At 44.5% G+C, this 25697-nt stretch overlaps 1 protein-coding gene across 2 annotated transcripts in view; it reads left to right on the top strand.

Annotated features, from left to right (window-relative positions):
* BTBD11 (BTB domain containing 11) overlaps positions 1 to 25697 on the top strand; it is a 177713-nt gene that overhangs the window by 85257 nt on the left and 66759 nt on the right. For both annotated transcript variants that reach the window (XM_039570362.1, XM_039570361.1), the window contains exons 2-3: positions 10543 to 10692; positions 24383 to 24587. In XM_039570362.1, the coding sequence (XP_039426296.1) occupies positions 10543 to 10692; positions 24383 to 24587 (355 nt within the window). The remainder of the gene's footprint in view (positions 1 to 10542; positions 10693 to 24382; positions 24588 to 25697) is intronic.

Here is a 25697-nt window from a genome sequence, read left to right as displayed (position 1 = left end):
GTATGAGATATTTTAGGAATAAAAGTGTGTATCTTCATGTAAAATCCAGAATGTACAAGTGCATGGGTTAAAAAGCACTATTAGATGTCTGTAAAATAAACTTAAGTCTTTTTCAGATAAACTGGTAGCCATGTAATGAGCTCATGCACATGAACACAGTTTGTATTATAGCTGGGTAGGGCAGAGTGTGTCTATCAGCTCTATAAAACCTGAATTATTTGAAATGGGTTCAGCCAGGCAATCTGTAGGGCAAGCGATCATAAATGTGTGCTAGCAGCATAGTCTAACCTCTCTTGTTGTAAATTTTTTTCGTTGTCTGTAATGATTTTGCCAGATATGTATGTATATAGGTTAACCTTCACTGGTCAGAACTGATTTATTGTTGTAGGTGTCTATATATCAAAGGTCTGAATGGTGAAATATGTGCTATTAACAGGCAATTTCTATCTAGTAAGCCAAGTGGAATTTTGGAAGAATGTAAAGGTTACTTTTAGAAAGGACTGTCATCTGGCTGGCATCCAGGATTTCCAGTCAGTGAAAATTTAAGGTGAGTATTTGGCTTTAAATACATGGCAAAACCCCATTGAAGTACATGCTGAAGGTTTCTCCTTTACTGAGGGAGGATGGGTACCTTGGTCCCATGCAGGTCACGGCTATCAGTCCTTGAGCTCAGGTGTTTACAGGTGGGGGCATTTCACCTGCTAGGGATACCCCAAGTGATGTACCAAAGCACAGAGAGACTGGGGGGCACATCCTGCTGAGGGCTTGTAGGCAGCTCAGGAAGTGGCCATAATCCTGTACCGTAAACTTCGTGGGTAGGTGGTTTTTATCCTGCTGTGATAATCCATTTGCTTAGTGTATCCTTAGCAGGGTGGGAGGGAGCATAGTAAATTCTTGGAGTGATGGAATACTGCCCTAAAGCCAGTAAATAGCAGCTTGTGTTTCTAAACTATCTTATCATTCTTTACTTTCATTAAGCATAGGCTTTCATGGTGAGGGTGGAGTGGCTGATCTGATAGTCATCTGTGCAAGCAGTTGAAAGGAAATCCTAATTATTTACCCTTTTCTGTGGGCTCCACACACTCCAGTTTACCCACAACTTACTCCTTGGGGGTCTAACATCCTGACCCTAAGTCAGTGAGAGTTCTGCCAGAGCTGCCTGCATTTTCTTGCTGAAGCATGGCAACATGCAGCACCAGTGCAATTTTGTTCACATGTGTCCGGAGGCTCAAGGGGTTTCGTTGCAGCCCCTGCACGTCATGTGTTTTCAGGTTTGATGCCTTACCAACTGCAGACTTAACTAATTTTTATTTTTTTTATATTTGTTTTATTAAAGCACATGCCTAGTGCCTTCCCAGAAACCTTTGGGGCTGATGGGTTAGTTGTTCAAATTGAAGGATGGTGATGATTTTAGCAGCTTTGTGATACTACGGTAGCATTGCCCGGGCCAGAGTCCAAGGTTTTGGCATTCATGGAAGGTGGCTTACAAAGCAAAGAGCAAGCATCCAGCTCTGCAGGAAGAGGTGTCATTCTCCCATCAGCCACTCCCCCCACCCTTGTATGGTCAGGTGTTTTTACCAGTTTGAATTGAAAACCATCCTTATTCCTGTTGTACGTATCAGGTTTGCATCAGCTTTTGCATACATAACCGGCTCCCAAGTGCAAGTGATTGCTCCATGGACCACAGGTGCTTTGCCACGCTCCCCTCAATCCCGTTTCCAGCTCCTTCCACCTGGGATATGGGAAGGGTACAGTTGGTACCTACAATGGGAATGCCCCGTGCTCAGTCTCAGCACTGTGTGTCTGCTCTGCTGTGTGTTATTCATGGAGTTTTGTATAAGCTGATGGTGTTCCAAAGTGAAAGGAGGGATTTTTGGCAAACAACTCGTTCTCCTGTAAAAAGCATACTAATCTTTGCAAATATTGAAGCAAATGGAGGAGGTGTTTTTTAGGGTTTTCAAAATATTCTTGCCAAGTGCATTGTAGAGTATTAGTGCAACTGCTCGGAAGTGGAAGCACATGGGTGTTTTTGAAATGGTGTGCCTGACCCTTGAAGGCATCTGATGCATGGTGCCTGTGCCAAAAGAACGGTGGCACACAGAGAAAGCAACAGAAAATATGCTCTTTCAGATCAGGCATTTTGTGCTGCTTTACTAGAACAGTAGGTGCAGTACCCGGAACATGAGCCTGTTTGGATTGTAGGTCTTGCAAAAATGGAAGATTATGTACTTGTGTGGGGTTACTCATTTGCAATTTGATACTCAGTCTCTCTTCCCAAGAGGCCTAAACCAGCATTATTGCAAGAAGCTCACTGCTCACACATGATAGTTCCTGAAGAGCTGCTGGTGCCTTGTGTCGCACACTGGAGGAGATTGGGCTGGGTCAGGAGAGGTGCCCTATCAGCAGCGTGGGGCTCTCAGGCTGTGCCCACGTCACAGTTCTGAAGGGGAAGGCTTCAGTCCAGGCTGGGCATTTCAGGGGGCTGACGGTAATGAATGAAGGAAATTACAGGCTCTGGGAAAGAGCATTAGAAGCTATGAATCACTGAACCCTCTCTCATTCTGCTGTTATCAGCTGACAGGTCTTTTTCTGTAAAATAAAACCTATTAACGCATTCTTAGTCATTTTTGGTGACTCAAAGGCTTAAACCTTCTTTGAACTCTCAGTCTAAGAGAAACTTTTGCTTGTTTTTAGCCAAACCCATTTTTGCATGAGTTAGTACTCCTGTGCATGCCCAGAGTCACATTTCTACCAGTGCATGTCCTTTCCTCCTTGAGTATGTGTCTTACATCTTGCTGCAAGAGGCACTCTCATGGTTACATTGGGTGCCATCAAATCTGCATTTCTCCAAGCTTTCTCACTTGCTTGTACTGCCAACACATTCTTTATGCTCTTTTCTTCCATCAGATTCCCTGTGACCTCTCAGCTTCTTCTTGGGTTCCCACACTGAGGGCTGCATGTGTTATTTTTATTTGCATGTAGCAGAGAAGAAATATGATGCTGGCACTTTCAATTTTTTTTTTTTTTTTTTTTTTTTTTTTTTTTTTGGTATCTGGATGTCTCCTATCAAAGAGTGAGACAAAACCTTTGTCCACGTATCGCTAGTTCCAGGGCAGCATAGCTTAGATCAGGGTAATCTCAAACTGATGGGTGCTCAACAATGAAATTAATGCTCTATGTCAGCTCTAACATCTCCCTGCCAAAAAAATCACAACTCTCACTGAAACTTTTATGGTCAGTGTGACAGTGGAACAGCGTGACTGAGCAGAGTGTGCTGTCATGCAATTTTCCTCTTGTGAAGTTGATAAAATGCCCCTTTGTGGCCAACAGGGAGAGAGCAGTGATGAAAATCACGGGAAGGTGAAGGCACAGGGTGCACATCAGTGCCCTCACTGGGGGACAGCACAGGGATAGAGCTGTGGCATCAGCCACCTCTCACTGTGCTCTCAGCACACATGTTGGCTGTCCAGCCCATGGATGCATGCTGGAAAGCAGCATCTTCAGCAGTACCACAAAGACCACTTTAGGAAACTGGGGAAAGACTTTGGGGATAAGCATGAGGAGAGGGATCTCCATTTCTTCTCTTGTGGACTGGCTTGCTCCATGTTCACTGCTTTTTTGTAGTTTGTTTTGAAGGACTTTGAAGTCTAGCAATTCATTTTGGCAAGACTTAAGATTTTCTTTTCTCTGTATCCTAATAAAAATAAATGTAAAGCTGTAGTTGGTGTTTTGGGAGCTCAGTTTCTATGTTTAGGGGGATTTAATTTTCTGATTCTTCTTTGTTTTGTAATATATAGCCTGAACAGTCGAATCCATCCCGTGTTCCACTTGGTTGTGCGCCACTTAACTGCTTGGTGCTAGCAGAATATATCCTAATTTAGTTGAATTGTTGTTACTTGTAAACCATTTTAAGCAGCAGTGATTGCCACTCATTATCGTTAGGCGAAAACTATTGCCTTTAGAAGGATCCTAACAAGGAGGACATCCCAGTTAAGTAGAATGTGCTGTGCTAAAAAACTTAGTTACAAGAAAAGATGTCACAGTTGCATTTTGTAATATAATTCTATTATCTTGTCTTCCTGTAGCATCTGCTCTGGTATCTCAGAGTTGCTCTCTGCTTTGGATGATTTAGTCAGGCTCTGAGTTCTGTAATTTTTAAGCATTATTGATTTGCTCTTCTCCTGTTTTTTCCAGGAGAGAAAGGGTGATCTCCTGTGGTTAAAATGCATAACTAGAGGCCTTATGGTCTTTTCCTGGTTTTCTCTGACACTTCTTATTTCACCATGAATCAGTTACTAAACTCTCCTATGTTTTACTTTCACTTTCTCTGTGTAGTAGACATTAATATTACCTTACCTGTGTAATGCCAGCGTCTTGAGGTGATGTATAGAGCTTTTTAATGCCTTTTCATGTCTTTGGGTACTGGGTGTTAAAGACATACAAAGGCAGTGTCCCTTTAGTCTCTTGATTCCTGTGCCTGCTCCACTCTTCCTCGTTTGGGCTGCTCTGCCTACTGTAAGATTCTAGTTCTGGAAACTTGATCTCACCACCTAGCTTTCCCAAGTGCTTTGCATTTTCTCCATACAAAGCCACTCCCTGTTATTTAACCGGGTTGGAATGTGTGGAAAGAAGACACTTTGCTCTTCTTGCCTTGAATGGTTTCCAGGTTCTCCGTTAGCTGAAAGCAGTGGCTGATATGATTAGCTTTAAAGTTTTCCCCATGGTCTCATTTCTGTAAGGAGAATGTTTTCCATCTGCCTTGCCCATCAGGTGGACAGGCTGAGTCTGGGAGTGATGGCACAGGTTGTTTCAGACAATGGAGACCATAGAGTTTCTTTCCAGGTGTGAGCTTCGGCTGTAGCAGTTTGTTTCACTTCACATTCACCAGCTCTTGCACTTTGGTGTCAGGATGCTGAGCTTAGGGTGCTGGTGATCCCGTATCATCCCTCAAACTCTGCTGAGCACCTGGATGGTATCCTTCTCATGTACTCTGGGTTGTCATGACTGCAGAGTGTGGGGTCAGGAGAATTTTTCAGCATGTTGGAATACCAGCCATGTGGGGTTTGCACCTAGTCGAGTGTTTTGCTGTTCCAAAGGCAGCTGGCAATACTTTTGACCCTTTTATTTTTTCCCATAGACCTTTATATTGTAGATCCCAAGAATGCTCTTTGATGCTGGTAAGTATTTTAGTACGTGCGCTTGTGGAATAAAAGGGTTTGTTGGTTTGTTTTGTTTTTTTTTTTTTTTGTTGGATGTTTTGTGAGCTCTTGAACTTCACATGATTATTTATGAGAGCAGGAGCCTGGACTCAAAGACTTTAGTCCTGTGTTCCTATGTAATAAAACTTACAAATGTTGATGACTGAGGGGATTTCCTACTACTAAAGGTAGCCCTCCTGGGTGAGGTTGGCATTTACTTGAGCAATGTAATATGCAACACCACGTACTGGGGACAGCTCAGGGTTAACTACCATTTTCAGGCTCATTTTATATAGCAATTTGCTTTATATCTATCCTGCACACTTAAGTTCTGTAAACTCTTAGTAGGATCCAGCTATTCCTTGCAGTGGGAGTATAAACTCTTTTCCAGATAGACACATTTGCTTAAGATGTAATAGATAAATAAAGAGGGAGGTCAAAGATTATTTGAATTATTTTCTCTTGAAAGTAGGAGCACTTAAAGAAAAATAACGAGTAGCAAAGCATTCATGCTTCTGTTCAGACTCGATATGAAGAAGTCTGGCACTCTTTCCAAAGGAATGAATGGTGAAATGTGAAAAAAGTATTTTACAGTTTTCACAGCACTCATATTTTTAGTGAAAACAAACACATTTGTGTTAGGTTTCTGCTAGATTCCTCAGCCATGGATGAATTTGAATGACATTGTCCAGTGGGCATTTTTATTAATTTAATGTCATTGGAAATTTCTTTTGTTTAGAGCATGGGATTTGAATACTAAAGGAGAGGGAGGAGGCAAAGAATTTGAAATGTGGGTGACATTGGGTATTACAGACCCATGAGTATAGGCAGTGCAGACTTCTTACTTGCCTTGTTCTGTCACTTTATATGCAGATATATATATATATAGATACATAAATTCAGCAGTAGTTGAATTATGGGCATGAGGTATGAATATGGGCACCATAGGTGCCACCACTTCAGGAATCAAGTGTTTAGCAAGAGCTGGTATGTAAGTGCCAGTATCTGTCTAAATTGAGAAACAGTGGAGAAAGCTTAAATTTTAAAAATATATTTTTTAGATGATACCTGTGTATTTAGGTGAAATTTGGGTACAAACCCCATATTTCTCCTGCCCTGAAAAGCTCTAAGAGGTCACAAAATGGCTGCTGTGTCTTGTGTTGGAGTTGCTCTTGACTCTCAGGTCCTTCAGGCTGTTTTGCCCTGAGGAGCTCTGCTGAGACTGCTGCTGGGCGCTGAGTTTGGGATATTTGTGTGATGCACACACGCTTGTCGTGCTGCAAGGACAGCGTTGGTCAGCTCTGTGGCAAGCTCTGAAAGAAGTATGCAGGAAAGCATGTGTTTTTGTGCCAAAATCTGCTTTGCAGTGCAGGGTGGCGCATCAGCTAAGCCCAAGAGGTGGGAATGTGCACAGTGAAACTGGAAGAGTTACCAGGTACCCCAGTCTCTGGATGAATTTGCATGAGCGTTTAAAATAACTGGTCCTTTTATAACTTTGGGCACCTTCACTTTGTCATTTTGTGCAATACTTCTTTGGGTTGAGATTTTTAAGTCCTCAGGGATTGAGCTCTGGCTTGTGCTGTAGCTGAGCCCAGAAGGCAGGAAAGTGTGAAATGTATTAATTGTGCATCAGATTTTCTCTATGATGTTGCTTTTTCTCTAGAGGTTTGGCGGGGAGAGGTTGGGGGGGACATTAGGAGCTTATCACTGTGATTTTTTTTGGCATCCTGCTGATCTTAGAATGCATGCATTTCTCTTCTGTCTCTTACCTATAGATTGCAGGGTACTCTGAGGCCAAGGGCAGAGTGAGTAGAGCAATGTTGGGTGTGGCCCATTCTGGATATGTCCATGCAATCAAGTCCTAGGCAGATCCATGCCCCAAGGGGGTACAGAGACAAGGGGAAGCACCAGAAGAGGTGACAAAATCCAAATACACTGGAGTGGTTTGGTTGTCCTGCCTTGCTCCAGCAGTCCTCAGCAGTTCGTGTGTGGCTGCTGCACACGCTGCTGGGTGGCACAGAGCAGACAGGGATGTACCGAGGGAGTCTGGCCCAGGATTCATCGGGCAACAGCTGACTGCTTAATTTCCACTCCGCTGAATCGGAGGGAAGAAGAGGGATAAAATAATGGGCAAAGGAGTGCACAGGGTTGAGTAACCATGCAGAAGGGAAGGACATTTAACAGTGCCAGTTGAGAGGAAAGACAGGTACCACTGTTCATTTCTGAAGATACTGCACAGAAATCTTTGATGTGGAATGACAGATAAAATTGGTGGTGACAGCCAGAAAAGGAAGGGGGGGGAAAGTCCTGGTTTTCAGGCCTTTGGAAACTTGAGGTCCTCACCTGTTTCTCACGTTCAACACAATGAGGCTGAAAAAGCAAGTAAATAATACCAATTGCCAGAGAATTAAAATAAGGAAGTTGAACTGTAGCCAAACCAGTGAAAGATGATGGTGGCTTTTTAGATGTTTCTATCTATTAAAAAGATATTTATAATCACAAAGTGTTTATCTTTTCCCCCTCCTCTTCAATTTGGTGTGCTCTTCTTCCCTGCTGTAGCCTTTCATCAGAAAATTTGAGCTTTACATCAAACACTGATAAAAAGAGAGTGGGATTTTCTTCTAAAAAGCATTTTATTCAATTTAATATTTTTGGGGGAAACAGTTGAAGCTAGAAGATTGGCTGAGTTGCATGCCCAAGCCATAAAATTCCTTTTCTCCATGCTTGTAAAAACCAGATTTGATCCAGCAAAATTATGAGTTACAAACAAATTTTCCATCACCCCACTGGTCACTTGCTGTGGTCAATTATAGTTTTGAAGCTGATATAAGAATCAGATGTTTGGCTATTGTGTGTGTTTGCTAATCTCCAACCCAAGTGTAACCCTTTGGCATGACACATCCTATAATTTGTTAAGTTTTCTAACAATGGCGCATTTTGCATTTAATTTGTGCTTTTCTCTCCAAGAGCCTAAGAATATGCTCCCCTCGCTAAAGACCAGAGTAGTTAATCATCAGGGCTGTTTGTAAGGAAAAGGCCTGGCTCTGGGAACAGAGTCATAGGCAAAGTAGAGAATAGAATGTCTATATCCCACTGCATAAATCACTTGGAGAAATATCTTCTGTACATAATTTTAATTTAAATTTTATTAATTTGAATTTTATTTGTAAAGTTATCTTAAAACAGTATATTTTTTCTCCAGACTTAAGGTATTTTTTCACAGAAAAAAAATCGAATTCATTTTTTAAAGTTGCCATAAAGCTGTTTGTGCCCTGGTTCTTGCTTTTAGAAATCTCTTACAATATTAAATCACTTTTACATCTGTTTTCTGCAGGGAAGACTCTTCCAATTTTGTCTTAATTTCTATCCATTAAAATTATAAAGAAGAATCTAAAAAAAATGAGAGTACTTAATAAAATATGCAGGCAAGCCTGCATTTTAAATGCAGGTGTTGTACTTCCCGAGCTCTGTACATCCACAGAATATAAATGTTGATCAGAGCACCAAGTGTTTATGAGAGTCAGCCTCTGAGCGATGGCAGGAGAATTTGAAGAGCTTGTTTGATAAGCTGTTGTTGCTTTCCATTCCTTACCTCTCGGCTTTGAATTCTTTCCTCCCCGGTGCTGTGTCAGGTGTCCTGCCCTTTCTCTCCAGGACACTTCCTTGTGAATTGTGTTACTCTGTCATGACCTTCTACATGTTCGTGGGGTTGTTACAAGCCTGGGACCAGAGCCAGGGCTGGGAATTACATCTGTTCCTGCTCCTCTGTCTCCAGGATCCAAACAGGCTATTGGGGATTTTGTTCTGGTGCCGCTGCTGTGTGCAGAGGATGATCCTAGCTTAGGTTGCTGTCTCATGGCCATGGTGGACAAGACTTTTGGTTTTCCCACTGTATACCCCTGCTTTTCACTTTTGGCTGGGCCCATTGAACCTGTGTCAGCTGTCTCCTCCCAGGATGGATGTTTTTAGGTCTGTGCTACAAATATAACTTGTAGACCAAATTGGTTGCAGGGAGGAGATGGATGTGAGGAGGGGAATCCAAGGCAGTTTGGTGAAGCTAACAAGATGTCTGAGAAGCATCTCCTTTGAGGTGTGTTTCCTGGTCTTGCAGTGCTGCAAAGCATTTGACAGTTCTGTCAATCTGTTGACAGAATTACTGGTCAGTAGAATTAGATGTCATATTTACTGAGCTGGGAAACTAAGCAAGTTCTTCCCTTGAAGAAAAACACTAAATATGTACCTCGTCCTTAATGCATTTTGCAAAGTCTGCTTGGCCTATAAGGGCAGAACCAACTCTCTGTAGGTAAAGGAAGGAGTAGTAAAAACTAATGGAAGAAATACATTTCCTGCTCTGTCTTCTTTTCAAAGGTAATATTTGGAGATAAGATGAAATTTAATCATCATAAAGAGGTACAATTCCACTGCCTCCAGTGGCTCTCCACCTGTGTATGTCCCAGAGAGATTGGGAAGGTGATGCTGTGAAAAGCATAGGCACCACTGACTGTACACAGAGCCTGGGAAGGGAGGAGAGCTTGCTCCCCAAGCTGGACCAATGAAGCTGTTACCCAAGGATGGTAATACAGTGTTTGCTCTTGTAATAAATAAGTTCTGGTTTTTAGCATGACAGTGATTTTGGTGAATAAATATATGCCCTCCATCTATTCCTGAGGGTTTACATGTCATGGCAGAATGTGACTTTTGTGCCTGAATGAATGTGTATGTAAATCATTTTATGTCAGTAGCTTTACTTTTGCCCTGCACCATAAAAATTCACTGCTCTAGGGGCTTCTGCATAATGGGCTTTTGAAGCCCAAGCAGTTCAATTGCTGGGAGCTGTATTTACAAAAGAAATTCAATCATCCATCAATGACACTTACAGCATCTTGATGCTGTCCCTTATTTTGGCAATTTACAGTGAAATCCCCTTGCAGGAAAATCCTGTAAATGTGTTGTCTGTCTCATATATAATTTTAAAGCCAGTCTTTAGGAATTTTGAGATACTCTTAGATACCATTTTCTAATAATTTTGTATAGGTTTGGAGTAGTTTCTTGGCGGCTTCCTTGGAACCCTCTTGAACTCCTCCTTGAGCAATCCTCCTAGGTTTTTCTGTAAGATTTATCCCGAGGTGACATCGTAATCAGTTTGAAGATATTCAGAAGGGCTAACAAGGGCCACTTCTGCATGAGTTGTCTGTGACATTGTGTTACAGATGTTGGTTGTCTTTGAGCTCTGCACACGCAGGCTGTGTCTTGGAATGTCCCCAAAACAATGTGGTGGTGGCAGCAAAGTTACCATAATGGCTGAAGTTACATCGGACTTCTCCTTTCTTTTTATCCACTGTAGGTGTTCTCTGCCTGCCGGACAGCTTGAACCTTCACAAGGACCAGCAAAGGTCAAACAAGCCTGGGGAGGTGCAGATGTTCAGCCAGTCGGAGCTAAGGACCATCGAGCAGTCTCTACTTGCCACACGCGTGGGGAGCATTGCTGAACTCAGTAAGTACGAGGCTGTTGAGAATGTTTGGATTTCTTTCCTCAAAGTAAAGCAAAGCTAAGTGCATTGCCTGGTTCTGCTGAGGAGAGGTGAGGGGGCTGTGTAATGTTGAAGGGGATGTTGGGCAGATCTAGCTGTGTTCATGCTCCTTTGTTAGTTCGGAAGCTGAAGCTATAGGAGGAAAGAAGGGTTGTGTGGATTCGTAGCAGTACCTACGGCTTGTTTGCATACATTGCTCTCAGTTTTAAAGGCTAAAGATGCTTTATTTCATCTTCCCAAGCCTGGCCAGACTTGCAAATGTCTGTTGTATTGGTGTCCTGTCTCCTTTCAGTGGCATGTCTTTTATGATGGGCAGGCAGAAAGCTGAAGGCTGTAGTAAGTAAAGGAAATACTGTCACACGTTTAAGGCAGAGCTCCTTCCACCTCTCTTAGAGAAGGTCCTTTACCTGCCTTGCCTTCTCCAGCCCTACAACTCAAACCTGCACCAGAGGAATTGACTCCTGGAAGATAAATTATTTGCTGTTAATCAAAGCACTTTTTGAGAAATATGGGAATCTGTGATATTTGTCAAAATCTGAAAACTTTGCTTTTGGCACAAATAAATGGTAGGAGGCAAGGGCCATATGCATCTTTATGTGACATGGAGATAAAGTTACCAGAAGCACTTTATTTAAACTACTTTTTTCTTAAGAGAGAAGCATTCCAATCACATGTTTGTGGTCTAGTTAGATACAGGAAGCTATGTGTGGGAAAACAGAATCATTCAGACAAAAAAAGTGGGGTTTTTTCTGAGGTTTGTGAGAAATACTGTTGAGTATTCTTTTCCTGAGGTCAGTTATGAAATTTTGGGGAGAAATTAAAAATACCCAAATTCATGAAGATATAGGCTTGCATCCATAAAGATATAGGCTACCCAACCTACTGCTGTTGCCAGCATCGTAAAGAACATGTATAGGGATCTCTTGTTCATTTTTTGGCACTTTCTGTAGCAATGGGAGTCTCCTCTGTAGCTCTACCGTATCATCATGGTTCAGTTTCCTCCGGTTCGTGAGCCATGTGAATGCACCATGGATGTTTGTCTACAAGACACAAGATGAATTTCTGTTTTCAGCTTGCTAATTTTAATTTGCTCTGGTGCAGTGTCAACAAGCCAAGAGCCTTAGTGTGAAGTGTTGCTCCATCTCTGGAATCAGGTGTTCGGTGTTACTCAAATTAAGTAATTTATGCTCATTTATTTCACGTGCGTGAAACACACAACAGTACTGTCTGTGTGCCAACTAAATTATGCATGATACAGCTCTCTTTCTTACAGTTCATATGGTTGGGATTTAATAAATAAATAATTTCTGAGTATTTCAGGGTGGGTGGGTTTTTTATTCTGGATTTTTCTTGGACTTTTATACTCAACCCAAACAGGCAGAGTCCTTAGAGCACCCCATCCCATTTAACAGTTTGAACTCTATCACCTCTAAGCATCCTACCTTAGATTCAAATGCTTGGTTGGTGGGGTTTGCCTTCTGTACATCTGTTGACTGCAAACACAGGCAAAACACTCTTCAGGGTGGCCAGTTGGAAGAACAGAGCACGTCAGTGGGAGTTGGATGCAGCTGTCGGAGAGGCTGGCACATCCAGCAGGCTGGTAGCCCTCCAAAAAGCCCTGTGGCCAATTTGAGGGATCCTCCCTGGCCGCTGCAAGTAGATGCATGTCAGGGAAGCAGCAGTGTGAGGAGCAGTAACTGGAAAAGCTTGCAAGGCTTGGTATGTTCAGTTGGGTAGAAATCTGTGCTGTGGAGCAGTGCCGGTGCAGAGCTCAAAACCGAGCTGTGAAACGTGGGGGGAGTTGCAGCATGTTGCTGGGCAAAAACCTCTGAGTTTGGAGGAGAAATCATGAAATGGGAGGAAAATGGAGCAGTGAGGGGATACAAGTAGGCTTGCTCTTTTTTCAGTGCTTGTGTGTCTCTCTGGCATCAGCAGTGGCTGTGAGCCATAGGTTACAGCAAAACCTCTGCCATGGAGGGTGGGTGGGGAACGGCAGCGTGGGGCAGAAATGCAGAGCAGGGGGGAGAAGGTGGGGGGAACACCTGGGGATCATCAAGGCATGAAAGCAGAAGGCAAAGGAGGATTTATTGTTGCCCTGGTGGTGTGAGGGGGATGGACGTTGTGGAGAAGAGAGAGGATATGACAAGCATTGCCATGGAGAAAGTGATGTATGAGGGAAAGATTAGATAGGGAACAGTGCCTGCTTTTGAGGGGTGAATAAAGGTAATGAGGGAGACACTCTGGAGAGGAGGGAATTAAGAGGATAGCACTTGTGGAGAGGATCATGAGGAGGAGGAGGTGGCAACCAGAAGTGGATGACAAGGGCAGAAGCTTGGCCTGTGGACCAGCAGAGCAGGCAGTCCCCAGGCATGTGTCTGCATTGTCCCATCAGCTTGCAATATCCCAGGAGCCAAGATTTCATTTCTGTTCTCTTCAAAAGAGCACAAAAAACAAGGGCACAGACTGATCTTGCAATAAAGCAATTTATTTTATCTCAGGAAAAATAATATTTAAAAAAGCAGTTCTATTTGAATGAGATTTCCTATAGTTTATTGACATGAATAATTAAAGTATTGTAAGTACGTGGAATAACTAGAATTAACAAGTGTCTTCGTGGAGAGGAAAGGCTTCCCCTGCTTTCAGTTCTCCGCAGCGTCCTTGCACGGAGCAGTGTGACCAGCTGCTGAGCTGCTGGAGGCTTTGACACCAGGGAATCAAATCTGTCCCCTGGAAGACAACAGCTTGTAAATGAGGCCTGTACAGCACCTGTATTTCAGCTCAGGTCTTCTTAATTTCTTTACAGTCTGTCCTAGGTGAAGAAGAGATTCACAAGGTGAAAAACCTTGTATCGTGTGGTACCTTCACCTTGCCCCACCCATGATGGCCATTGTGTGTCTGCACCCTTTGTTTTTTCATGTGTCCTGTCAGTGCGTTAGAAAAGACCATTGGGGTGAGCTGCCATCTCCCTGGGCGTGACAGAAGGCAGGAGAAAATTGGGGAAAGGTGGCATGGCAGAGAAGACCAGAGGGGGGCGGGGGGGGGCATCTGGTGATGCTGCCATTGAGGAGTCCTCCTGGTCAGACAGGTGCAGCTGGACTCATGGATGCTGCTCTGGTCCTGCCAAATGGTGCTTGCCTGGTGCTTCTGCTCTCATCTCCAGGCTTAGCAGGCACTGGGCCTTGCTGGGACACCGCCTTGCTGGCAGTGGCCAGGTGAGGCAGTGCCACTGGCCCAGGGGTGCCCTCCAGAAAGTAGGAAGAAGAGATGATGTTGCTGACTTAGGGGAAAAAAAAATCAAAGGGAGGTTTCATCTCCAGGACTTAGGAGGAGAATGTAAATAGACACCTAATTCTGCACCACAATTACAGCAGTAATGCGTGATTCCAAGGCAAAGGTTTAAAAAAATTAATGTGAAACCTTATTCATTAAAATATAATGAAGATGGCAGAAAGTTAAGGAACAACAATAAATCTGGCCTATGTTTAGTATTCAGGAGTTGTAATTCCCTACTACAGTGTGTTTTAAAATAATGTAATTTCATTTGAAATGCTTATTATATAGAGAACATTGGGAAGAACTGAAGCACAGCAAAAATAATAGGATTTTAAACAGTAGCCTGACAGTATTTCACTGTTGAGTCTTAGAGAAAATATTTCACAGAACTTTGGGTTTTTTTATTTTTTTTTTCCTCATTTTTTTTTTCCTTGAAGTTTCCTGTATTTCTAGACCAGACCTAGAGGAGAAGGGGAATAGATCTGTTTGGGGTTTTGTCAGAAAGTTTTTGGGGTTTTCCTAGATTTCTAGTTCTTCTCTTTCATTTCTCCCCCTTTCAGATGGGAAAAAATAAGTAGACTGAATAGAAAAAGACAGGAACATTAGGGAAAGCTTTGGCTGTGGAGAGATCCCAAGATAGTGCGTTTTGACCTTTGAATATTTTTCCTAACTTCTTTATATGCATGTTTGCAATCCACAAACATTTATGTTATATTTGACTGCATAATGCTCCAAGACACCTATTCATCATCTATCTAAAAATACTGCTGCTGGCTTGCAGACCAAATGCAGAAGGAATGAGGCTCATAACTGAAGGTCGTTGCTGTTTTTCTGGGTTAAGGAGGACCCTCTTTTGCTTGTGTGTGCATGTAGGTGATGAGAAGGCAGAGCAGAGACTTAGGCACCACTAATCCTGGCACCAAGAAATACTTGTCCCTCACTGCCTTGGGGTGAAGACTGTAAGGTGTTAGTGTCTGACCTGGGACAACCACCCTGTGCTGAGGTGTGTTCGTAGGGCTGTAGAAGGCTGTGTGTCTCAAGCAGCACAGGGAGATAAACCATGGCTTAGGATGTCATCCAAAGCATGTCTTAGTGTACATCTTCAGGCTAGATCAAAAAACTGTTGGGGGCTTGTTTTGGGTGCAGATATGGCCAGTCTCCTATGGCTTTCCTGGGTGAGAAGTTTGCCACCCAGACTTGTGCAAACCACAGTGACTGGTGGTGGTATCACTCTGAATGTTAACCACAATGAATAATCATTTTTATTTTAAGGTGTGATAATCTGAAGGTGTGACTTAACACTGCTGATATCAGAGGTTTTTTGCTTTTGAATGGTGTTTAACTTAGAGCAGTCCCCAGATATGATGTTCCAGCTGATATTTCCTCACTGTCACTGCCCAGGTCTCAGCAAGGTTTTCCTTTTTGCCATTGGAAAAATGCCACCCTTCATCCCCTTTTTATTACACATCATCGTCTCTTTGCATCCACAGTGCTGAATGTATGTATTTCCAAAATAACAGCCTCCCAGTGGATCTTAGCACCCTTTTAGGGATGAAAGAGGGGTTACTGCTCAAGTGTAAGTAGGAATGTGATTGCACATACTGATACTGTTTTTCATTTCTCCTCATAGCCCCAGCTGAAGAGATGATGAAAGTTGGCATCCCCCCCCTTGCCTTTTCATCTAGTCTCAATCCTCTGCAGCCAACAGGAAGGAGGGCTGCAGGAGCCATACAAATTGATTCATGTGCTCTAAATAAGAGGTTAAACCTAGGCTTAGAAGCAAATGCCGGGGTGAAGGTGCTTGCTGGAGGGGTGGCATCTGAAGGAGTGCTTTCAAAAGTGCTGATTTACTGCCAGAACAAAAGCCCTGTTTGTCAGATGTATTTCTCAGACTAAGCAGCACCGTAGAGTAAGACGGAGCTTATTCCCTGTGGATGGTTTGGTTCATGGAGCACAGTGCTGAGCTAAGCAGAGGTACTAGCCAAAACCTGCAATTCAGATGGTGGTGCTGATGCCTTAGGTTTTAACTTTTATATTTTTCAAATCCTGTGCTGCCTAGTGTGTAACTCTGAAGTTTTGTGCGGCCTGTTAGCTGCTGTTCTCTCACGCTGGTTAGACATAACAAAGCCTCTATAGATTTGCTTTCCAAGGACACTTTGACTGTCCCAGGCCCCAGAATGTGTAAACTAAAAGCCTCTGAAGAGGAGGGGCAAACTTGGGGTAATTACACCATTAACTGAAGTTATAATTGGAGAATTGAGCCTGATATGCAAATGGACCAAACTTACAAAAGTGTGAAGAACCCGTTACCTGGAGTCCATCTTGGGTGTAGCCTTTTGACTGCCCAGGGTGTGCCTTTGAAGGCCCTTCAAATGAATACCTACTTTTATTTTCTTACTTTGTCTAGCCTCTGTTTTTAGGTAGCTGCTGCATGCATCAGTACTCCCTTCAGCATGGGGTTTGGCCATAGACTGACAGCCTGTGTGTCACCTCTCCAGATACGGTGATGCTTTTCCCAGTTTTCAAGGGCCCTCCACTGGGTGATTGCACAAGATCTCTAGGTCCTCGCTCACCCGCTTTCTGGGTTTGCAGTTCCTTCTTGCTGATATCCACACATCATCCAATTTGTGTGTCAAAGTTAGAAGCTGTTGAGATGCTCCTCAACAGAGAAACCCGTCCAGCAGAGAACAGAAGAGAGATGAATGCAGTGCTTAAATGCTAGGTATTTTCTTGCCTCTGTTAAAGGCTGCCTGAGTTGCAGGCTTCCCTATCTGCTACCCTGTTCTCCTTGCTGCCCTCTCTGAGTGATGGACCACAGCCTCCATTCACTGTCTGCATCTGTGCCCAAGAAGGGTTGTGGGTTACTTAATAGTCCCAAATATTTTGGGACTGTTAAACCTGCTTTTCTTCTGTTCCCCCTGAGATACCCACTATCATAAGCCATAAAACAATACATTTATTTACCAGTTGAGTGGAGAGGACAATTTGAAAATATCAGGTTACACCCTACTCAGGCTTTATCTTCCCTTTGACTGCCCTGTAGACCAAGGGGGTGGATTTCTGTCTTGGGTAACAGGGGCAGCTTGTCTTGTTGCTTGTCTGGGTCCTCTGTGCTCCTTTGGGGGCTCCCTGGCTGTCTCCATGGGTGAGACTCAGCCACCTTTGCCTTTCTTGGGGACAAGCCCAGGGTGGTTTTGTTCCTCCTGTGTTTAAGCCCACTCAGGTTTGATGCTTAGAGGTAAAAGGCATCGCCGTGGTGGGTGGGGAGTGCTGGAGCTCCAACCTTCCACCAGCCTTCCACAATACACCATTGTGAACTCCCTCAGAACTCAGAACTCCCCATGTACACCACATTTGAGGTACAGACTCCTGTTCTCTCTGAACCCCTGCATCACAGCACACTTGGGATTCAAATGGCATTTGCTTTTCCTTGCAGTCCTGCTTGTCCCTGCTGTGCAGAGCACGGGCAATTGGTCAAGTCAGAGTGAGCACTCCTACCTGGCCTGCTCAGCCATGGGCACTCTTAAGTTCCATTTGAGGACATGGGTCTATGTGAAGCCAAAGAAAATCCAGGAATAGTGGTCCGTAAGGCAGTAGTGTTCTGCAGAGGGAAGGCTCTGCATTAGGTTGGCACATGATTAGCTCATCTGAGTCAAAGCTTGTTTTGTTTGAAGTGGCTTAAGGGGAATCAGACACAAACATCACGCTTGCCACGGTGGATTGGAGATTCTAAACGTGTAAGTGTTGTTATAATAGGTATGTGAACTTGAGAGGGTTTAATTATTATTGTGGCTTTTTTATGGGATATATTCAATCCCTAATTTATCAGTCTTCAAAGGCTTTGCAAACACTAAATTGCATGCAAACACTTACTCTGTAATATAAATAGAAGCTTCTTGTGATGGTGGGGTAAGTGAAGATAAAAAGATTGAATGATCTGTAGGAGGCCAGAGGGAAGCCACTGCCAGGAAATGGGCTGCTTGCATCCTGGTCCTGTCTTCTCAATTCTGAATCTGGGACCACAGTTCCTTCTTTTGCTCTTGTGTAGAAGAGACGAATGGCTTTTAGGAGAAGAAGAGGTTGCCTGTGGTAGCAGACAGGGGCACAGCATGGGACAGCAGAAATGGCAGAGCTAGGGAGGTTTCTGCAGGGTGAGCTCACTGATGAATTTGTTGCACATTGGATGCCCCACTGACTGTGGCTTATGGCACCCCAAGCATACCCACAGCCTGAGGCAGCTGGAATAAAATCTAGAATATACTGTGTGCCAAGAACAACTTAACTTTTATGTTTGAAGATACTTTGTGCTCAGTGCACGCACATAGTGAAATACATTCTGCACACTTCCTAGTGTGCAGCCACCCTATCTCTGTGCGCACTCCTTTCCTGGTATAGATGAGTAGTGTTGAGTTAACAGTAGAAAACCTCACAATAAATCATTTGAGGACAGGTTTTGCTTGAGCAATTTTGGCTCAGCTGACTTTTGAAAGATGGAGGTTGATGTACCACCAGAGGCAGAGGAACGTGGTGGAACAGTGCAGCTGGAATTGAGAGTGTAGGGAAGGCTCGGGTGGCTGAGGCTGACCTGGTACTGGAGACACAGCTCAACTGCTCGTATTCACCCACAGTGATGTGCTGGCAGGTGTGTACTGCTGTAAATTTGCACCAATGTGTCACTTTGGTGCAGAAACCAGAGGCAACAGGAGGTAGAAAGGAAAAGAGACTTAGCTACGCTTTAGGAAGGATGCAGAATGGCTGTGGCTACCAGCTAGCAGTCTGATTAAATAGACCATGGTTTATTGTCAGGGTTATAATTTCATGTTTTCAATACAGTCTCCCCAGAGCTGGTTGTGAGCAAAACCACAGATCCAAGACTTTTATACAGAAGTGTGAAATGAATCTAGGTCAAGAAAATGAGTTTTGCACCTGGCTCACATGCTTGTAAGGGGGGAATCTACTGACCATGACATGAAGTTGGCATCTAGAATGCAGCTCCCTGACGCACACTCCTTCTTTTCATGGTCTGGACAGAACACAGGAGGTTGTTAAGGGCTCTGACAGACAGACACAACTCCTGTATATGGCTCTGGCCTGCTCTTTGCAGGAGGAAGTATTCACCCAGGTAGCACAGCAAAGCAGTAACCCTGCTGCTATCAACATGCCCCAGTGCAGGGCATGATTCCCAAGTGCAGACTACACACATAGGAGTTAAGGACAGCTGAAAGGATGACCAGACCAGCATTATCAAACTGATGGGTGCTGCCTGCACAATGCTGTCATGCTAGAAACATGGTCTCCTGCTTCTTCACACAGTGCCCCAGTAGGGCACCAGATGGGAAGACAGCTGCGGTGGAAACAGATGCTCCTCTCTCTCCCCTGGGTTTTGAAGGAAAGACACAGGTCAAAGAACTGTGTGGCTCATTTTCGGTGTGCAAAGACATCATTGCTGAGTTGTTCTGGTAGTTTTGGAACATGCTTTTGGGACAAGAAAAACATGAGGTAGGTGTCATAAGGAGTGGCTGTGTGAGGATCTGTCCATGTCATTCACCTCAGGCTTGTGGCTCTGCAGGCATACATGCAGCTGAATGGTTTTGGCTCTGGCAGTTTATCAGTCTGAAAGTAGTTAGCCTGCTCCTAGGCAGGCAGGATAGCATCATCAGGTCCATCATGACAGATCAAAAAATCCCACAGGAAGCTTCTCAGACATGGGCATTGGGTATTTGTCATTTTCTTTCTCTTCCTTCTTTTTTGCCTTCCTCTGTTCCCCCCCCCCTGCAAAATTGGAAACAGATGTGTTATTCTTTAAACATTGGCTCTAACATGGTAAAAGCAGTGATAATAGCTTTTACTGAAGCCAAACACAGTTTTAAAGAAAAAGGCTTCGCTGGTCACTGCAGAGAGGGCTCAGGCTGAAGCTGCCCACTTGCATGCTGTGTGTTGTATTGCACCCCCATGCAGATGGGAGCAGCTTTACTTTCCCTGTCACATCATATTTTTGGCTTGAAGTCAGTGAAGCTGTTCCTTAAATATTCAGTATTGCCTTAAAGCAGGCCCGTGTCACAGCAGGCGCATTACATAATATTTTCAGTCTTTAAATCAAACGTATGTGGACCTTGCATTCAGCGACCATGCTGCACTGACAGCAGCAGCAGTGGGTGAGCCCTGCTTTAGTCATGGGAAGGATGAAATGCTGGCAGCTGCAGTGGTAGCTCTGCACACACTGCGGTGCAGAGGTGGTTTCATGGGTTTTGGTAGCTGGTGTGCAAAGCACGGCCTTTCTCCTCTGGGCTGACAAGCTCTGGTGTGGAGCTGCATTCCTGGAGCCCTTCCCCATCCGGAATCAGGGCTACAAGGCCGTCCCAGCCTGGAGCTTGCCTCTGCCTTTGCTGCCCTCTGGGAGCCTGTCCTCTAGTTCTGGCTTTCCAGCTTTGGCAACAAAAGTGTCCTGAAATGTCCCCCCGCTTTGCTGTTCTTTTTCGTTTTCCTTGTGTTTACCCTGCACAATGTGGTGTTTTCATCTCCCTGGCTGTGCCTGCAAAGCAGTTTGTGCGTTGGCTCACTTGGCTTATGTTGCATAAATTATGGAAGTTTTCATTGAGCTTAATTTTAAAACAAAATAAAATTGGCAAGCTCTCTTGTCAGGCGGATCAGCTCCCCAGTCTGTTCTGCAGGTGGTGGTACAGGGTGAGAATTTGATCAGAGGACGGCAAAGCAGGGATCCCTGCCAAACCCCTTGGGTCATGATGCCACAGCCTTCAGGAACCTCATTCATGGAGTTAGAAGGTCAACACAGCTGCTGGGAATTTTATTTTAGATGTATTCTTTTTGGAAATGATGCAATGAGGAATTTATCAGCTTTTCAGATGTGTTCACCTGATACAGCCGAGACACATTTTCAGGGCCAAACAAGATGCAGAAAAGCCAGCAATGCTGTGAGCAGGTAATGTGCCCTTGCAGAGCCTTTCTGTGCTGAGCACAGCCCTGAAGAGCAGAGGTGGCTGACACTGATGAAGGGATAGCACAGACTTGTGAAGGGGGCTTATCGTTCTGTGCTTGGCCATAAATTCAAGGTTGCCCTGGTTGTTCAGATATAACACAGCTTTTACAGCTGGCAAGGAGAACATGTGTAGTTTGGGTTTCCCAGATGAGACTGGAGTTGGCTGATTGCTGGAGAGCAGGCCAGTGAGTGCCATCATTGGGCTGGTTTCATGTCTGTGGGCTTTGGGGTGCCTTGGAAGCAAAGACAGTCTCAGCTCTTGGTACATTCTTAGGAAGGAAATGGAGAAGCAAAAGTGTATTAGCAAAGAAGGAACAATAGAAGGAGCAAAATCTGGTAGGGGTTCAAGACAACACACACACCTAGAACCAGATACTGCACTGTGCTACATTGTACAGAGTTGGCCTAAGTGCTACCATGCAGTGTGTGCATGTGCCTGTCAGATTCCCCGTGCCTTCTTGGCACTGATCCTGGAGCACAGATACGCAAAGGCACGGTCTCTGCCCTGGAGAATTGTTGCTGTAACTGGATGCGGCTGAAGGAGGCAAAGGGCACTAGGGCATGTATCGGATTGTTCGAGGTTACGCTGTGGAACAAAACAGAGCAGTGATTCCTGTCCTGCCTCCACAACTCTGCCTGTCGGGTACCAATATAGTGGGGCTTTTTATGCTTCCTTACTGTTCTCTGTGAAGCTCAGTGTTTTACAGGTATTGATTTTTTAAGCTTTGAGTTGACCCAAAGAAATAAGTCAACTTATTGATAAAGAAACATTACAATAATTGTTAGTATAAAAATTATTTCAAATGTGACCAGAGATAGCATAGCAAAGGCAAAAGAAAGATCTAAGCAAATCAGTTCTTGGTATAAAGTAATTAAATGAGGCTTAAACATAAAAAGCATTGATTCAGCTTTACTGAATTGGTATGAATTGTTTTGGGTTTTTTAGGAAGCAGTGGAGGAAATACAGCATAAAAGGATGAACTCCTGGTCATACTGATAGGGATCGGAGCTTTGCCTTTCAGCAAGGCTTGTGTTCCTCCAGCCTTGCATCAGCAGTGATGCTTGGCTGCCTGTCCTGCCCACGTCATTCTTGCTGCTACTTTCCTTTCTTATTCACCGTGCAGCTTCCTCTGGTCCTGGGTGTGTCACTGAGGTCACATCACCCCAGTGCTCAGGGATGAGTGGGATGAAGTAATGCTGCTGCCAGAATCTGGGCCTAAATTGCATCTTAATTTTTATTCATCATTCATTACAGAAGTCAGAGGCATTCTCTAGTGCCTGCTGTCTCAATCCACTGAAATAAGACTGGCTGTGTGCTTAACTTTACCCACATGCTTCAGTGCTGTAATAGCTTGGGTCTGAAAAGGCTGAATTTAGTGTGTGTCTCCCTTTTCTCTGCCTTTACTATTACTGTTAAATCTGGATGTTGCAGCCAGCACTTCCATGCCTTTTTTTTTTTTTTTTCCTTCTGGAGAAAAAGAGATTAATTTACTATCAACGAGGCTCCTGGCAGTTAAATTGGCCTGTGCTAGACTTGGCAGTGTACGTCTGCTGTGACTAGAGTGGGCTGAGTGAAGGAGGTCCCAAACTTTCCTGCAGATAGCCTCGTGCAGGACTGGGGAGTCATCTCAGAGGCACATCTGTTTCTTCTGCAGACCTGATCCAGCATACTTTCCACATGCATAGTTTCTCTTGGAAATTATGAACATGCAAAGCTGCAAGATTGGTCCTATCATGGCAATTTCCTGGCAGAGGGAAAAGACAGAAGCTATTTTTAAATTAAGGCTTTGAATCAGAAGAATATTGCAGAGTGAAGCAAAAAATTGTGTCAAAACCCTGAAATCATGGACTCTGCAGTTTCCTTATGCCAGCGGTTTTCTTCTCTTCATGGTTTTAAGGCTACGTTTTTGGAGGACTGGGCTGAGATTTTTAAGCGAGACATTTCTATTCTCCCTGGTACACATTATCACTGCAGCAGCAGCATTTTCTGTGTGAGTCAGGCTGGAGAGAGGTGATGTGCCGTGTTCAGAGGGGTGGGACTTTGCAAAAACCTGTAGTTCAGCCACGCGCATGGTCAGAGTGGTTCTCCTTGAATTTTGCCCAGGAGTTCATTATTTATCCTCCCCTGGCTGGTTTTATGCTCCTACCTTGGTGTACATTTTAAACTTCTCTTTCCAAGTTTCAGTGCTCAGTGGTCCCTTGGGAAAAGCAAGTAAGACAAAGTGCGTGACTTCTTCTTAATACTGGAAAATTATGTCCTCTTTTTCTCATCACTTGCTTTTGTATAGCTTAAGAATGACCCAAAGGGCTCTTGCTCAGATTTTCATTTAAAACAAACCAACTTATTTGATTTGAGATCATTATTTCCCCCCAAAGCACTCTCAGAATGATTTGAACATGTGAAAAAAGGCAGTTTATAACCACAATTGTTTCCCTGCCTTTGATAGAGTGGTCACTAGTCAAGAAACATAAAATTCACTGCCTCAGAGAGAGATGCTTTAGTTAATTAGTTACAATCAGTGTTGTGCTAAGAGACTGCACTGCTGCTTGCCCATATATTTGCCTGCTAATTTCACTTGCTGGCTTTGCTGATCCCAGTCCGCATGTTGTGGCTGGATTCTCGTATCTGCCTTGTGAGGGAGCGCCCCAAACTGTGTTGGTGCAGGAGGGACAATGAGCATCTTCCTCTTTGGCCATTTTCTGTGCTCTGGAAACCTGGGGGGCTGGGCGAGCCTACTTCATAGGTTTTGTTTTTCTGCTAACGGGAAGTTTTCCAGGCCTAGCTTGGACTTAAAAACTAATTTTGGTTGCACATTTTTTTTATATTGTCTTTTAAGAATATTTTTCCCCTTTTTTCTTCACCCACATGCTCATTCGCATCCTCCTGCAGTACTTTGTGCATTTGTGCATCTGACTGCCTTCTTCCTCATTCCAAGGGGCTGGATTTCACTGCCCCTCTCTGACCAGCGGCATGCAGCTTTTGGTGCCACTCTGCATGGTCATTTTTTGGGGCCGTGCGGTTTTGGCGTCCTCCAAAGGCTGCTAAGTAGGTAACTGTGATCCTGGCTCAGTGTGCCAGCTCTCGTGGTGGTGCTGAGATGGGCCAGCCTGGTGCTGCCCACCACACCATCTTTGCAGAAACACATCTCCTGCAGGCCTTTGTGGGCTTGTCTGCAGCCTGGCTATGTCACACCACACCAGGTAAACCACCAGGAAAAGTTCAGCTTGGTGATAAGTAGCACCCAGGATCCTCTCCTACCCTCTACTGTTTGCATGTGTGAAGTCAAATGGAAGGGAAGACCAGCCAATGTGCCTTTCAGTTTGCAAACGCAGGGGAGGTGGCTGAAAAGCCTGGCACTCACCTGGCTCTTGCTTTTTTGCAGGTGACCTGGTGTCTCGAGCGATGCATCACCTGCAGCCCCTCAATGCCAAGCAGCACGGGAATGGGACACCAATGCACCAGAAGCAGGGATCGTTCTACTGGGAGCCAGAGGCTCTCTACACCCTCTGCTACTTCATGCACTGTCCACAGATGGAGTGGGAAAACCCCAACGTGGAGCCGTCGAAAGTCACGCTGCAGACTGAGAGGTAAGAGCCTCTGCACGGTGCTTAGTGTCGTGGTGAGGATGTTTTGTTAATAAATCAGCCCGGCTGGCTAATTGCTAATTACAGCCTGCGTGCGAGAGGCTGCGGAGCAGTCTGGTTCGCTTTAGGATCACATCCTTGAAATCCGCTTCTCTCCCCGAACTGCTGCGTGGCTGAACCAATATATATCAAAAGTGACACCCAGTGGCTACAGACAGCAAATTGGTTCCAGATGTGCACTTGGGAGAGATTTCCTTTTCCTTTCGTTGTTGCTCAGCTATTTCATGTTTTGGAAAAGAAAATGAGAACTTCTATTTCTGGCCTAGCAGGTTTGGGTTTAAATGTGTTTTTTTTTCCCTATGTGTTAATAGGGCTCAACAGCTGTGATTGGGGAAGTGGAAAATGAATAGAGTAGTGTGTAGAAAGGAGAAGTCATTAAAGATGCTGGGCTCCAGCTGCACTGAGTAACGGGGCACAGGAGCGACCTCCGGGCTGCCCTGGCCAGGGATGTGGCAAGTGCCAACTGTGCTGCTCTTGTCCCTGCTCCAGGGATGGGCAGGGGGGGCACACCTGTGGCCCTGTCCTGACTCAGGGTCTGATGTAAGGTGAGAAGGAGATGCCCCTGAAGCTGGCAGGCAGGGTGCCCAGCGCAGGGGACAGACTGCTGACCAAGAAAAGAAATTCATCTCCTGTCAAAAGCCCAGCAAACCCTCTAGTAAAACATGTCTGCAGCTGTGTGCTGGGGCACACTCTGCTGTTTCCCTGCCACACCCTGCCAGCCCTAAAGCAGGCATCCCCAGTGCAGAGATGAGAGGAGCGGCTGGTGCTTAGAAAGAGGTGGATATGAATTTTTAGGATGGGTATTGTGGTGATGCAAATGCAAGCTGGTTTGTCAGGCTGGGCTCCACATTTACATCCCAGAGTATGTATTGCAGTGTATGTGTGAGCCAAGCTCTGATCTGTACATGGGGCCTGGCTGTTGTTTCACTATGAGGTCTGCATCTCAAAAGCAGCATTTGAGGGTCTCATTGTGTGCGTAGTTGTAAATGGTATATAATATGATATCTTAATTGAAATACTTCTGTATTAGTTGCAGAAGAGCATATAAGACGA

The sequence above is a fragment of the Corvus cornix genome, chromosome 1A (assembly GCF_000738735.6).
Source record: "Corvus cornix cornix isolate S_Up_H32 chromosome 1A, ASM73873v5, whole genome shotgun sequence".
NCBI classification, from domain to species: Eukaryota; Metazoa; Chordata; class Aves; order Passeriformes; family Corvidae; genus Corvus; species Corvus cornix.
Note: the sequence above shows the minus strand (reverse complement) of the source record. Positions and strands in the feature narration are given on the sequence as shown.